The following is a 12,767-nucleotide window of genomic DNA, read 5'->3' as shown; positions in this document are numbered from 1 at the left end:
GTGTCTATCCCGACCAACTGTTTTCTCAGTCCAGTCTTTGATATACCCTCAGGGTTTTTACTTTTAGTCCCCGTTTGTTCACCCGGACTTTCTTTACCGCCCTCCTGTACCATATACTTTCTAATGGTTCCCGGGCTAGCACTTATTCTGGGTAGGTTAGCTGCGGCCCCCTTCATTGATTTACCCCTCATTTCTTATTTGCAACTATGTTTTAAACCAGTAGTTAAACCCACCCCCCCCTTTTTTTTTCCCCGCTTAATCCTCTATATTCACGTTCCCGGGTGGGGGTGGGGATATATTTCTCTGCGCTGCTTAACCACTTGACGACCGCCTCACGCCGATTTACGTCGGCAAGGTGGCACGGACAGGCAAAATCACGTACATATACGTGATTTGCCTTCCGCGGGTGGGGGGTCCGATCGGACCCCCCCCCCCGGTGCCCGAGGCGGTCGTCTTTTGTCCCACGGCGATCGGAGATGAGGGGGAGGCCATCCGTTCGTAACCCCTTGATCACCCCCTGTCACCAGTGTCGCTAAGCGATCATTTTTCTGATCGCTGTATTAGTGTCGCTGGTGACGCTAGTTAGGGACCTAAATATTTAGGTTCGCCGTCAGCGTTTTATAGCGACAGGGACCCCCATATACTACCGAATAAATGTTTTAACCCCTTGATGGCCCCCTAGTTAACCCTTTCACCACTGATCACCGTATAACTGTTACGGGTGACGCTGGTTAGTTTGTTTATTTTTTATAGTGTCAGGGCACCCGCCGTTTATTACCGAATAAAGGTTTAGCCCCCTGATCACCCAGCGGTGATATGCGTCGCCCCAGGCAGCGTCAGATTAGCGCCAGTACCGCTAACACCCACACACGCAGCATACGTCTCCCTAAGTGGCATAGTATCTGATCGGATCAATATCTGATCAGATCTATACTAGCGTCCCCAGCAGTTTAGGGTTCCCAAAAATGCAGTGTTAGCGGGATCAGCCCAGATACCTGCTAGCACCTGCGTTTTGCCCCTCCGCCCGGCCCAGCCCAGCCCACCCAAGTGCAGTATCGATCGATCACTGACACTTACAAAACACTAAATGCATAACTGCAGCGTTCGCAGAGTCAGGCCTGATCCCTGCGATCGCTAACAGTTTTTTTGGTAGTATTTTGGTGAACTGGCAAGCACCAGCCCCAAGCAGCGTCAGATTAGCGCCAGTACCGCTAACACCCACGCACGCACCGTACACCTCCCTTAGTGGTATAGTATCTGAACGGATCAATATCTGATCCGATCAGATCTATACTGGCGTCCCCAGCAGTTTAGGGTTCCCAAAAACGCAGTGTTAGCGTGATCAGCCCAGATACCTGCTAGCACCTGCGTTTTGCCCCTCCGCCCGGCCCAGCCCACCCAAGTGCAGTATCGATCGATCACTGTCACTTACAAAACACTTAACGCATAACTGCAGCATTCGCAGAGTCAGGCCTGATCCCTGCGATCGCTAACAGTTTTTTTGGCAGCTTTTTATTGAACTGGCAAGCGCCAGCGGCCTAGTACACCCCGGTCGTAGTCAAACCAGCACTGCAGTAACACTTGGTGACGTGGAGAGTCCCATAAGTGCAGTTCAAGCTGGTGAGGTGGCAAGCACAAGTAGTGTCCCGCTGCCACCAAGAAGACAAACACAGGCCCGTCGTGCCCATAGTGCCCTTCCTGCTGCATTCGCCAATCTTAATTGGGAACCCACCGCTTCTGCAGCGCCCGTACTTCCCCCCATTCACATCCCCAACCAAATGCAGTCGGCTGCATGAGAGGCATTTTCTTTATGTCCTCCCGAGTACCCCTACCCAACGAACCCCCAAAAAAGATGTCGTGTCTGCAGCAAGCGCGGATATAGGCGTGACACCCTCTATTATTGTCCCTCCTGTCCTGACAATCCTGGTCTTTGCATTGGTGAATGTTTTGAACGCTACCATTCATTAGTTGAGTATTAGCGTAGGGTACAGCATTGCACAGACTAGGCACACTTTCACAGGGTCTCCCAAGATGCCATCGCATTTTGAGAGACCCGAACCTGGAACCGGTTACCGTTATAAAAGTTAGTTACAAAAAAAGTGTAAAAAATATATATATATATATATATATATATATATATATATATATATATATATATATATATATATATATATATATAAATAAAATAAAAAAAAATAGTTGTCGTTTTATTGTTCTCTCTCTCTCTATTCTCTCTCTCTCTTGTTCTGCTCTTTTTTACTGTATTCTATTCTGCAATGTTTTATTGTTATTATGTTTTATCATGTTTGCTTTTCAGGTATGCAATTTTTTATACTTTACCGTTTACTGTGCTTTATTGTTAACCATTTTTTTGTCTTCAGGTACAGCATTCACGACTTTGAGTGGTTATACCAGAATGATGCCTGCAGGTTTAGGTATCATCTTGGTATCATTCTTTTCAGCCAGCGGTCGGCTTTCATGTAAAAGCAATCCTAGTGGCTAATTAGCCTCTAGACTGCTTTTACAAGCCGTGGGAGGGAATGCCCCCCCCCCCCCCCGTCTTCCGTGTTTTTCTCTGGCTCTCCTGTCTCAACAGGGAACCTGAGAATGCAGCCGGTGATTCAGCCAGCTGACCATAGAGCTGATCAGAGACCAGAGTGGCTCCAAACATCTCTATGGCCTAAGAAACCGGAAGCTACGAGCATTTTATGACTTAGATTTCGCCGGATGTAAATAGCGCCATTGGGAAATTGGGGAAGCATTTTATCACACCGATCTTGGTGTCATCAGATGCTTTGAGGGCAGAGGAGAGATCTAGGGTCTAATAGACCCCAAATTTTTTCAAAAAAAGAGTACCTGTCACTACCTATTGCTATCATAGGGGATATTTACATTCACCGAGATAACAATAAAAAAGCACCCCTGTCGCCCCCTGCTCTCGCGCTAAGGCGAACGCAAGAGGCGGTCTGTCGTCAAACGTAAACAGCAATTGCACCATGCATGTGAGGTATCGCCGCGAAGGTCAGATCGAGGGCAGTAATTTTTGCAGTAGACCTCCTCTGTAAATCTAAAGTGGTAACCTGTAAAGGCTTTTAAAAATGTATTTATTTTGTTGCCACTGCACATTTGTGCGCAATTTTAAAGCATGTCATGTTTGGTATCCATGTACTCGGCCTAAGATCATCTTTTTTATTTCATCAAACATTTGGGCAATATAGTGTGTTTTAGTGCATTAAAATTTAAAAAAGTGTGTTTTTTTCCCCAAAAAATGCGTTTGAAAAATCGCTGCGCAAATACTGTGTGAAAAAAAAAAAAAATGAAACACCCACCATTTTAATCTGTAGGGCATTTGCTTTAAAAAAAATATATAATGTTTGGGGGTTCAAAGTAATTTTTTTGCAAAAAAAAAATAACTTTTTCATGTAAACAATGAGTGTCAGAAAGGGCTTTGTCTTCAAGTGGTTAGAAGAGTTGGTGATGTGTGACATAAGCTTCTAAATGTTGTGCATAAAATGCCAGGACAGTTCAAACCCCCCCCAAATGACCCCATTTTGGAAAGTAGACACCCCAAGCTATTTGCTGAGAGGCATGTCGAGTCCATGGAATATTTTATATTGCGACACAAGTTGCGGGAAAGAGACAAATTTTTTTTTTTTTTTTTGCACAAAGTTGTCACTAAATGATATATTGCTCAAACATGCCATGGGAATATGTGAAATTACACCCCAAAATACATTCTGCTGCTTCTCCTGAGTACGGGGATACCACATGTGTGAGACTTTTTGGGAGCCTAGCCGCGTACGGGACCCCGAAAACCAAGCACCGCCTTCAGGCTTTCTAAGGGCGTGAATTTTTAATTTTACTCTTCACTGCCTATCACAGTTTCGGAGGCCACGGAAAGCCCAGGTGGCACAAAACCCCCCCAAATGACCCCATTTTGGAAAGTAGACACCCAAAGCTATTTGCTGAGAGGTATAGTGAGTATTTTGCAGACCTCACTTTTTGTCACAAAGTTTTGAAAATTGAAAAAAAGAAAAAAAAAAAAGTTTTTTCTTGTCTTTCTTCATTTTCAAAAACAAATGAGAGCTGCAAAATACTCACCATGCCTCTCAGCAAATAGCTTGGGGTGTCTACTTTCCAAAATGGCCTGTGTGAGCTCGCTTTCTCTGAATGGCGTTCACCGGGATCTCGTCTCCAGCTGCCCTGCACTGCCGCTTATCCTCCACGCCACTGCAAGCATGCGAACTCCCAGCTCCGTTTTCCGGGTCTCGGTGATCAGGCCTGCGGTTCACCCCAGCTCCTTCCACGGACACCTTGGACTGCACCAGATACCAGGCACGCACCTCGCGCAACGGTGGGACAAGAACCTCCATTCGTCTCCACGGCAACTTCAGGCGATAGCGCCGTCCACAGCGGGCAAAGGTACCAGGGCGGGGGGTTGTGGAGGACCGGGAGGAGGCCTCTGTTTAGGCCTGCATCACAGGGAGGGAGCTTCGCAGGTTTCACGGGCTCAGCATCGGCTCCAGCTAGATGCCCACATCCGGCCCCTTCCTCTCCCCTGGCTATCTGACTGTGGGAACGTTCTTGGAGCCTGGTAGAGCTCATTGGAGACCAATTGAGTCTGTCACTTTTATTCCCATTACAAGGAATGTAAACATCCCTTGTAATAGAAAGCACCCCCAAACATATTTTTTTTTAGCAGACACCCTAGGAAATAAAAATGGCAGTCATTGCAACTTATCTCACACGGTATTTGCGCAACAATTTTTTCAAACGTGTTTTTTTTGGAAAAAAAAAAAAAAAAAAATTAAACAGGAGCAGTAAAGTTAGCCCATTTTTTTATATAATGTGAAAGATGATGTTACACCAAGTAAATAGATACCCAACATGTCATACTTTAAAATTGCGCACACTCATGGAATGACGCCAAACCTCAGTACTCAAAAATCTCCATAGGCGACGCTTTAAAATTTTTTACAGGTTACATGTTTAGAGTTACAGAGGAGGTCTAGTGCTGGAATTGTTACTTGCGCTCTAACACACGCAGCGATACCTCACATGTGTGGTTTGAACGGCGTTTACAGATGTGGGCAGGACGAACATGTGTGTTCGCTTCTGAGCGCGAGCTACCAAGGACAGAGGCGTTTTAAATTATTTTTTTATTTTTACTTTCCTTTACAACATTATTTTTTTTGATCACTTGTATTCCTATTACAAGGAATGTAAACATCCCTTGTAATAGGAATCTTTCATGACAGGTCCTCTTTATGGAGAGATGCTAGGGTCAATAAGACCCCACATCTTTCCTCCAGGCTGGAAAGCATGAGATCGGGGAAAAAAAATCCACGATCTCATGCTTACCAGCCGCGATCGTGGCTTTGTTTACATCCGCGGCCCAAACGTGACGTCATAACGTCGTGCCCGGGCCTCCGACGGTCATAGAGATGACCGGTGACCACCTGGTCACCAGTCATCTCTATGCTCGACATCTGGTAGCAGCCGATTCTTTCTCCGTGTCCCCGATGGTACGGGAGAGCCCGGAGAAGCACCGGATGGCAGCGGGGGGGGATGTCCCCTCCCGTCACCTGTAAGAACGATCAAGCGGCGGAACTGCCACTATGATCATTCTTATGGTACACAGAATCGCCGGCTGTAGCTGCAGGCATCATTCAGATATTCCCACTGAAATGGGAAGTGGTTCAGTTCCCCTATAAAGACCATTGGGCTGAAGTAACGTTTGACGTCACTTCCGTCATCCAACGTTATGGAGCCGAGTGGGGGCCATCTTTCCCTCACTCGGCTCCAGGCAGGTTTTATTAAACAAAAGAAAAACACCCAGTGACAAAAAAAGGAAAGAGGCGCCACTGCACCTCTCCTACCTGGGCCTGGCCGGGAACCTGGGTGCCTGCATCCGCCATCGCCGCTGATGGTTCAGCCTGCTCCATTGCGAACGCCGCAGCCGCCATCTGTGTGCTTTTTAAAAGGCTTCCTCCATGTGCCAAACAATAGGAAGTCCCGGCCAGAGGACCCGCCCCTTCCTCCTGCGTTCCAGCAGCTGGAACCAATCTCTGCTACGCCCTGCCAGAAATCTTCGCCCACCGGAACTAGCGTCACCCACTGACCGGGATTCGGCGCCGCCATGCAGAGACCTGGCAGAGACTCGCTCTGAGGACACCCGCGGCCCCCCGAACACCCCAGGCGGACGACCTCCGGCAGACCATTACTCCTGTGAGCCAGCAAAGGAAGGGACACCGAGCACCCCCCTCTTGTGCGGGAAGGAGCTGGGCTGGTCTGAGCACCAAACACTAAGGTACTGCCAAAACCCCCACCCTGGAGAGAGCACAGCCCCTCTGGTTCCCCAAAAGGTACTTCCACCATGGCGGAGGAAACACTAAAACTGACGGCATGGTGGAAGCAGCTGCTTTTAAAAGGGGCGTTGTCACGCAGTGTTTCCTGTGAAAAGGTGGAGCTACGCTCTCGCCAAGGTGCTGTCCTGAAAGGCGAAGGGAGAAAAATTTTTTACAAAATGTGGAAATTAAAGTGCATCTAAAGCCAATCTTTTGTAAATTTTGGATAGAGTATTAAAGAGTTAGTATAGTACCCTTTCCAAACTTTTATTGAGGTCTGTGTCCCTACTGGTGAGAATCACCCTCTTTTATTCCTGGTGACCCCTGTTATTGGGCAGAAGGTGAGGAGAAATACAAAATTTTACAGTTGTTACCATAATACTAATAGAATGAAATTTTTCAATGAAAACATCTATCCAAGAGGCGATCGCAAACATTAGACAGATTTCCTCTCGCTTTCTGTAAGTTTTCTTAAGGCAGGAAGGAAAGAAAATCCCCGCCAATGGGACACTGACAACAAAAGTAAATTAAATTAATATTTTACCCTATTCAAATTAAAGCTGCCACCAATAACTACTTTAAGGTGCAGACTTCATGGCCAATCATTTGAACTGGCCAATGACCTGCAACAAAGATGCAGCACAAGCGTTTAGACTTTAATGCCTGCATATTTGTTTACATGACTTACTAACAAAGATGCCACTCCCAAAGCCTGAACCTTTCACAACACATATGCAATGACAACAGACACATTTGTAGATTCACGAATTCCACTTAAAATTCCATAAATAAAACGATCCTTGAAACTGAACTCCTCTAGGGATAAAGGAATAAACTGTAATATTTTTTTATTTCACACTCCAACAGGCTTCCACACAGTGCAACTGGGACCCCAAAGCGTCTTTTCTTCAGCACTCTGGACAGCAGACACACTCCAATGTCATCTTGTACAATGTAGGACCAGCATGCCTGCATTGTATGCAAGCACCAGGAGGGCTCACCCACAACCTGGAGCATTGGAGAGAAGAGGAAAGCACAGAAACGAGGAATGTATTATAGCCTTTTCCTGTAAATGAATAGACTACAAGTACCATCATCAATTGCAGCTGGCGCCTGTAGGTTTTTAAGCGGAGTTACACCCAAAAGGGGAAGTTCCATTTTAAGCCCTCCTTTTCACTAAATGGCACTTTGTTTTTAGTAGGGGGGAGTGGGTACCTGGTTTTGACAGGTACCTGCTCCCACATCAGCTCCCTGAAGTCTTCTGGGACTTGTCAAAGGTTCCAGAAGACTGCGGGATCACAATGGGCAGTGCGGCTCACACATGTGCAGTGGGCACCCTGCTGTGAAGATGCAAGCTGTCACAGCGGGGTGCCCACAGTCGAGATGCCGGGAATAGAAGACGGAAGTGAGCGTTTATTAAGTCAGCAGCTACAGTTTTAGTAGCTGCTGACTTTTAATAAAGAAAAAAAATGACTGGAGCTTCTCTATAATGATCTGCGAGGGTGCTGGCGAGTGTCCTCATAGTTCATGATCTTCCTACTCTCAGGTAACTGCTTACCCGTACAAGAGGTACAGGCAGACAGCTATCCTGAGAGTCTGAAGGGGACTGATTATAGGTTGAATGATCCACAGGCTGCTTAGATATATGCACATTTTTTTTTTTTACCTGCAATTCCAACGGCCAGAATAAAATTAATATTCTGGCCAATGTAATCCATTAACACCAAAACACATCTAAAACACGTGTGCAATATGTGGCTTCGGGTATTTTTTTTATATTTTTTTTTCAAGCAGCCTGTCTCACACCAGGAGTTCTATAGCATTTAGAGGAGAAAAGTAAATGCTGTGTGTGCGCGCATGAGACCATATTGGCAGACTTACCTTGTAAACAATCCCCTCCGGCGCTGTGATGTCATCAATCCCCTCCGGCAAGTCTACCTTCTTTAGGTCTTCTTCCAGGTTTACAGTCTCCTGCCTCTAGATTGGCCCGGCTGAGATGAAGTAACCCCTTGCACATGCAGGCGGTAGTTACTTTGTGTCGGCACACAACTGTACCAGGGCTATACACTGGTCTGCATGCGCAGGGCTCAGTGTAAACAAACACTGCCAGGCAGAGCAAAGACACTACTTGTCAGCAGGCTTTAGATCCTCTCTTTGGGAAGAACAGTTAACCCCTGTAGTGCATTGGAGGAGCTCTGCAAGGATCTTTCTTACAAAAACCCCAGAGCTCAGCTCCAACCCTTCCATGCAAAAACACACTTTACATTAACTTTTTGTGACAGCACTTCCACCTCTGCCAAACACCACACTCCCTCGTTAATTACATTGAACTCTGCACATTGCCCCCAAAAACAGGCGTGAAATGACATCATCACAAAGGTAGTTACGTCACACCTGGGTACGCAAGATGAACTGCCTCTGTCTGTCTCCCAGGTCGCATATAAGTTCATACGGACGGGACCTCCTGTGGCCGGGGCGGGGCTACTAACAGGTACGTCGCCGCCTACCGCGGAACCCCCAGGCACCGCGATGACGGTGGCCCCCAAGGGCCCCGCAGACACAGGGCGCTCGGACATGGCGAAAACACCAGAGGAGATTGAAGTGACGACCAATCGCAGGAGGAGGAGGAGCACTCGTGACGGAATAGGGCGCAGCCAATCACTAAAGAGCGTCGCTTACAGCGTGCGCTTTTTACTTTCCTCCACCAATTAGCGGCTATTACGGGCGAGGCTTACTTCCGTGACATCGGATTTGCTTGGACCAATGAGAGCAGAGTACCTGCAGGCGGCAGCTGGCGACTGGAAACGCCTACAATGGGCGGAGTAGGAATAGGAATTGGTATAAAGTGAGATGGTATAAATGGAGGTGGCGTGTGTGGTGGGATGACGGACGTTGTCGATTCTGTAGAATGTATGTGATACACGGGAAGAGCTATATAGAGGGTGCCCTCACTCAGCCATGTTTAAAGATAAAGCGTTTTTTCATAGCGCCAAGCTTCCTGAGAGAGGAACAGGGGACATATTAACCACTTCTGCTCTGCAGCCATTTTTTTTTCATTTTTTGGCACACGTAAAAATTAGCATTTTTGGCCAATAAATCACTTTAACCCCCAGAACATTATATATTTTCTGAAAGCAGAGGCCTTGTAGAATAGAAAGATATTAGTTGAACTTTTTTATATTGGATTAATATTTGCACAACTGTATATTTTCGGAAAAAATATTGTTAAATGAATTTTAGTGTACACATAATATGATACCCAGCTTTTGGGGAAATACAGTATCTCACAAAAGAGATGTACTCACATTTTTGTAAATATTTTATTCTATCTTTTCATGTGACAACACTTAAAAAATGACATTTTGCTACAATGTAAAGTAGTGAGTGTACCGCTTGTATAACAGTGTAAATTTGCCGTTCACTTAAAATAACTCAACACACAGCCATTAATGTCTAAATCGCTGGCAACAAAAGTGAGTACACCCCTAAGTGAAAATGTCCAAATTGGGCCCAAAGTGTCAATATTTTGTGTGGCCACCATTATTTTCCAGCACTGCCTTAACCCTCTTGGGCATGGAGTTCACCAAAGCTTCACAGGTTGCCACTGGAGTCCTCTTCCACTCCTTCATGACGACATCACAGAGCTGGTGGATGTTAGAGACCTTGTGCTCCTCCACCTTCCGTTTGAGGATGCCCCACAGATGATTAATAGGGTTTAGGTCTGGAGACATGCTTGGCCAGTCCATTAGCTTTACACTCTGCGTCTTTAGCAAAGGCAGTGGTCATCTTGGAGGTTTGTTTGGGGTTCTTATCATGTTGGAATACTACCCTACGGCCCAGTCACCGAAGGGAGGGGATCATGCTCTGCTTCAGTATATCACAGTACATGTTGGCATTCATGGTTCCCTCAATGAACTGTAGCTCCCCAGTGCCAGCAGCACTCATTTAGCCCCAGACCATGACACTCTCACCATCATGCTTGACTGTAGGCAAGACACACTTGTCTTTGTACTCCTCACCTGGCTGTCGCCACACACGCTTGACACCATCTGAGCCAAATAAGTTTATCTTGGTCTCATCAGACCACAGGTCATGGTTCCAGTAATTCATGTCCTTGTCTTCAGCAAACTGTTTGTGGGCTTCCTTGTACATCATCTTTAAAAGAGGCTTCCTTCTGGGACGACAGCCATGCAGACCAATTTGATGCAGTGTGCGGCGTATGGTCCGAGCACTGACAGGCTGACACCCCACCCCTTCAATCTCTACAGCAATGCTGGCAGCACTCATACGTCTATTTCCCAAAGACAACCTCTGGATATGACGCTCAGCAATGCACTCAACTTCTTTGGTCGACCATTAGGGATGAGCCGAACACCCCCCGGTTCGGTTCGCACCAGAACCTGCGAACGGACCGAAAATTCGCACGAATGTTAGAACCCCATTGACGTCTATGGGACTCGAACGTTCGAAATCAAAAGTGCTCATTTTAAAGGCTAATTTTCATGGTATTGTCCTAAAAAGGGTTTGAGGACCCAGGTCCTGCCCCAGTGGACATGTATCAATGCAAAAAAAGTTGTAAAAACGGCCGTTTTTTCGGGAGCAGTGATTTTAATGATGCTTAAAGTAAAAAAAAAAAAAGAGTGAAATATTCCTTTAAATATCGTACCTGGGGGGTGTCTATAGTATTCCTGTAAAGTGGCGCGTGTTTCCCGTGCTTAGAACAGTCCCTGCACAAAGTGTCTTTTTTAAAGGAAAAAAGGTAATTTAAAACTGCTTGCGGCTTTAATGTAATGTTGGGTCCTGGCAATATGGATGAAAATCAGTGAGACAAACGGCATGGGTACCCCTCCAGTCCATTACCAGGCCCTTTCGGTCTTGTATGGATATTAAGGGGAACCCCGCACCCAAATTAAAAAAAGGAAAGGTGTGGGGCCTCCAGGCCCTATATACTCTGAACAGCAGTATACAGGCGGTGCAAACAAGACAGGGACTGTAGGTTTGTTGTTAAGTAGAACCTGTAATTTTGAACGGGTACATTTTTAACGTGTTTAGCTCCAGCCAAAAAAATATTTTTTAAGCTTTTTGGAAAACATCACCCCTGTGACATTTGTTTTGCTGTCTGTGCTCCTCTTCAGAAGATTGAACCTCACTTTTTGTCCCAATGACAAATGTTTTTTGAAAATGTGGGTTTTTTTGTGAAACAAAGATTGGTGATAAAGCATCAGTGGAAAGGAGAAATAAAATAAATGCCCTATATACTCAGCAGAAATTTGGGCCTTTGGTGTTGTTGTGGCCACAACACTGTAAGCTCTCACAGGGCCCTGCTGTGAAATATTAGATCGAGAATTGTAATTACATGCCCCTGTTGAACAGGGGCTGAAAAATTGGGCCTTTGGTGGTGGTGCTTGTGCCACAACACTGTAAGTCCTCACTCGCTCTTGGTGGGCGCAGAAACGGGCCCTGGTGTGAAATATTAGATCAAGAATTGTAATTACATGCCCCTGTTGAACAGGGGCTGAAAAATTGGGCATTTGGTGGTGGTGGTGGTGCTGGTGTCACAACACTGTAAGTCCTCACTCGCTCTTGGTGGGCGCAGAAACGGGCCCTGCTGTGAAATATTAGATCAAGAATTGTAATTACATGCCCCTGTTGAACAGGGGCTGAAAAATTGGGCCTTAGGCACTGGTGCTGGTGCCACAACACTGCAACCCCTCACAGATACTCTAGTTGGAACGCAGGAACGAGCCCTGCTGCAAAGTATTGCATCAAAAATTGTAATTACATGCCCCTGTTAAACAGGGGCTGAAAAATTAGACCTTAGGCACTGGTGCTAGTGCCACAACACTGCAACCCCTCACAGATACTCTAGTTGGAACGCAGGAACGAGCCCTGCTGCAAAGTATTGCATCAAAAATTGTAATTACACGCCCCTGTTAAACAGGGGCTGAAAAATTGGGCCTTAGGCGCTGGTGCCACAACACTGCAATCCCTCACAGAAACTCTAGTTGGAACGCAGGAACGAGCCCTGCTGCAAAGTATTGCATCAAAAATTGTAATTACACGCCCCTGTTAAACAGGGGCTGAAAAATTGGGCCTTAGGCACTGGTGGCGGTGCCCAGAACCAAAAATGTTCTTACAAGCTATCAGCGTGATCATTGAGGAGGAAGAGGATAATTACTCAGGATAGTCACTCAGCATCAGCATAGGCAGTCTTTGAAGGGATCTGAGATTTCAAAAAAAATTATTCGGTTACATCAGCATCAGGTGCTTGGTAGCTGGTGGTGATCCAAGACTGATTCATCTTTATGAAGGTCAGTCGATCGACCGAGTCGGTGGACAGACGCACCCTGTGATCAGTTACAAAGCCTCCAGCAGCACTGAATGTGCGTTCCGAAAGAACGCTGGATGCAGGACAGGCCA

The 12,767-nt window shown here is 46.3% G+C and overlaps 1 protein-coding gene across 3 annotated transcripts in view; it reads right to left on the bottom strand.

Moving 5' to 3' along the window:
• PACS1 (phosphofurin acidic cluster sorting protein 1) overlaps positions 1–9,000 on the bottom strand; it is a 654,711-nt gene extending 645,711 nt beyond the window's left edge. For all 3 annotated transcript variants that reach the window (XM_073605164.1, XM_073605165.1, XM_073605166.1), the window contains exon 1: positions 8,742–9,000. In XM_073605164.1, coding sequence (XP_073461265.1) covers positions 8,742–8,923 — 182 coding nt within the window. In that variant the 5' untranslated portion in view covers positions 8,924–9,000. The remainder of the gene's footprint in view (positions 1–8,741) is intronic.
• Between the last annotated feature and the right edge of the window lie 3,767 nt (positions 9,001–12,767).

This window comes from Aquarana catesbeiana, linkage group LG11 (assembly GCF_042186555.1).
Source record: "Aquarana catesbeiana isolate 2022-GZ linkage group LG11, ASM4218655v1, whole genome shotgun sequence".
NCBI lineage: Eukaryota > Metazoa > Chordata > Amphibia > Anura > Ranidae > Aquarana > Aquarana catesbeiana.
This window is presented reverse-complemented; position numbering and strand designations above follow the sequence as displayed.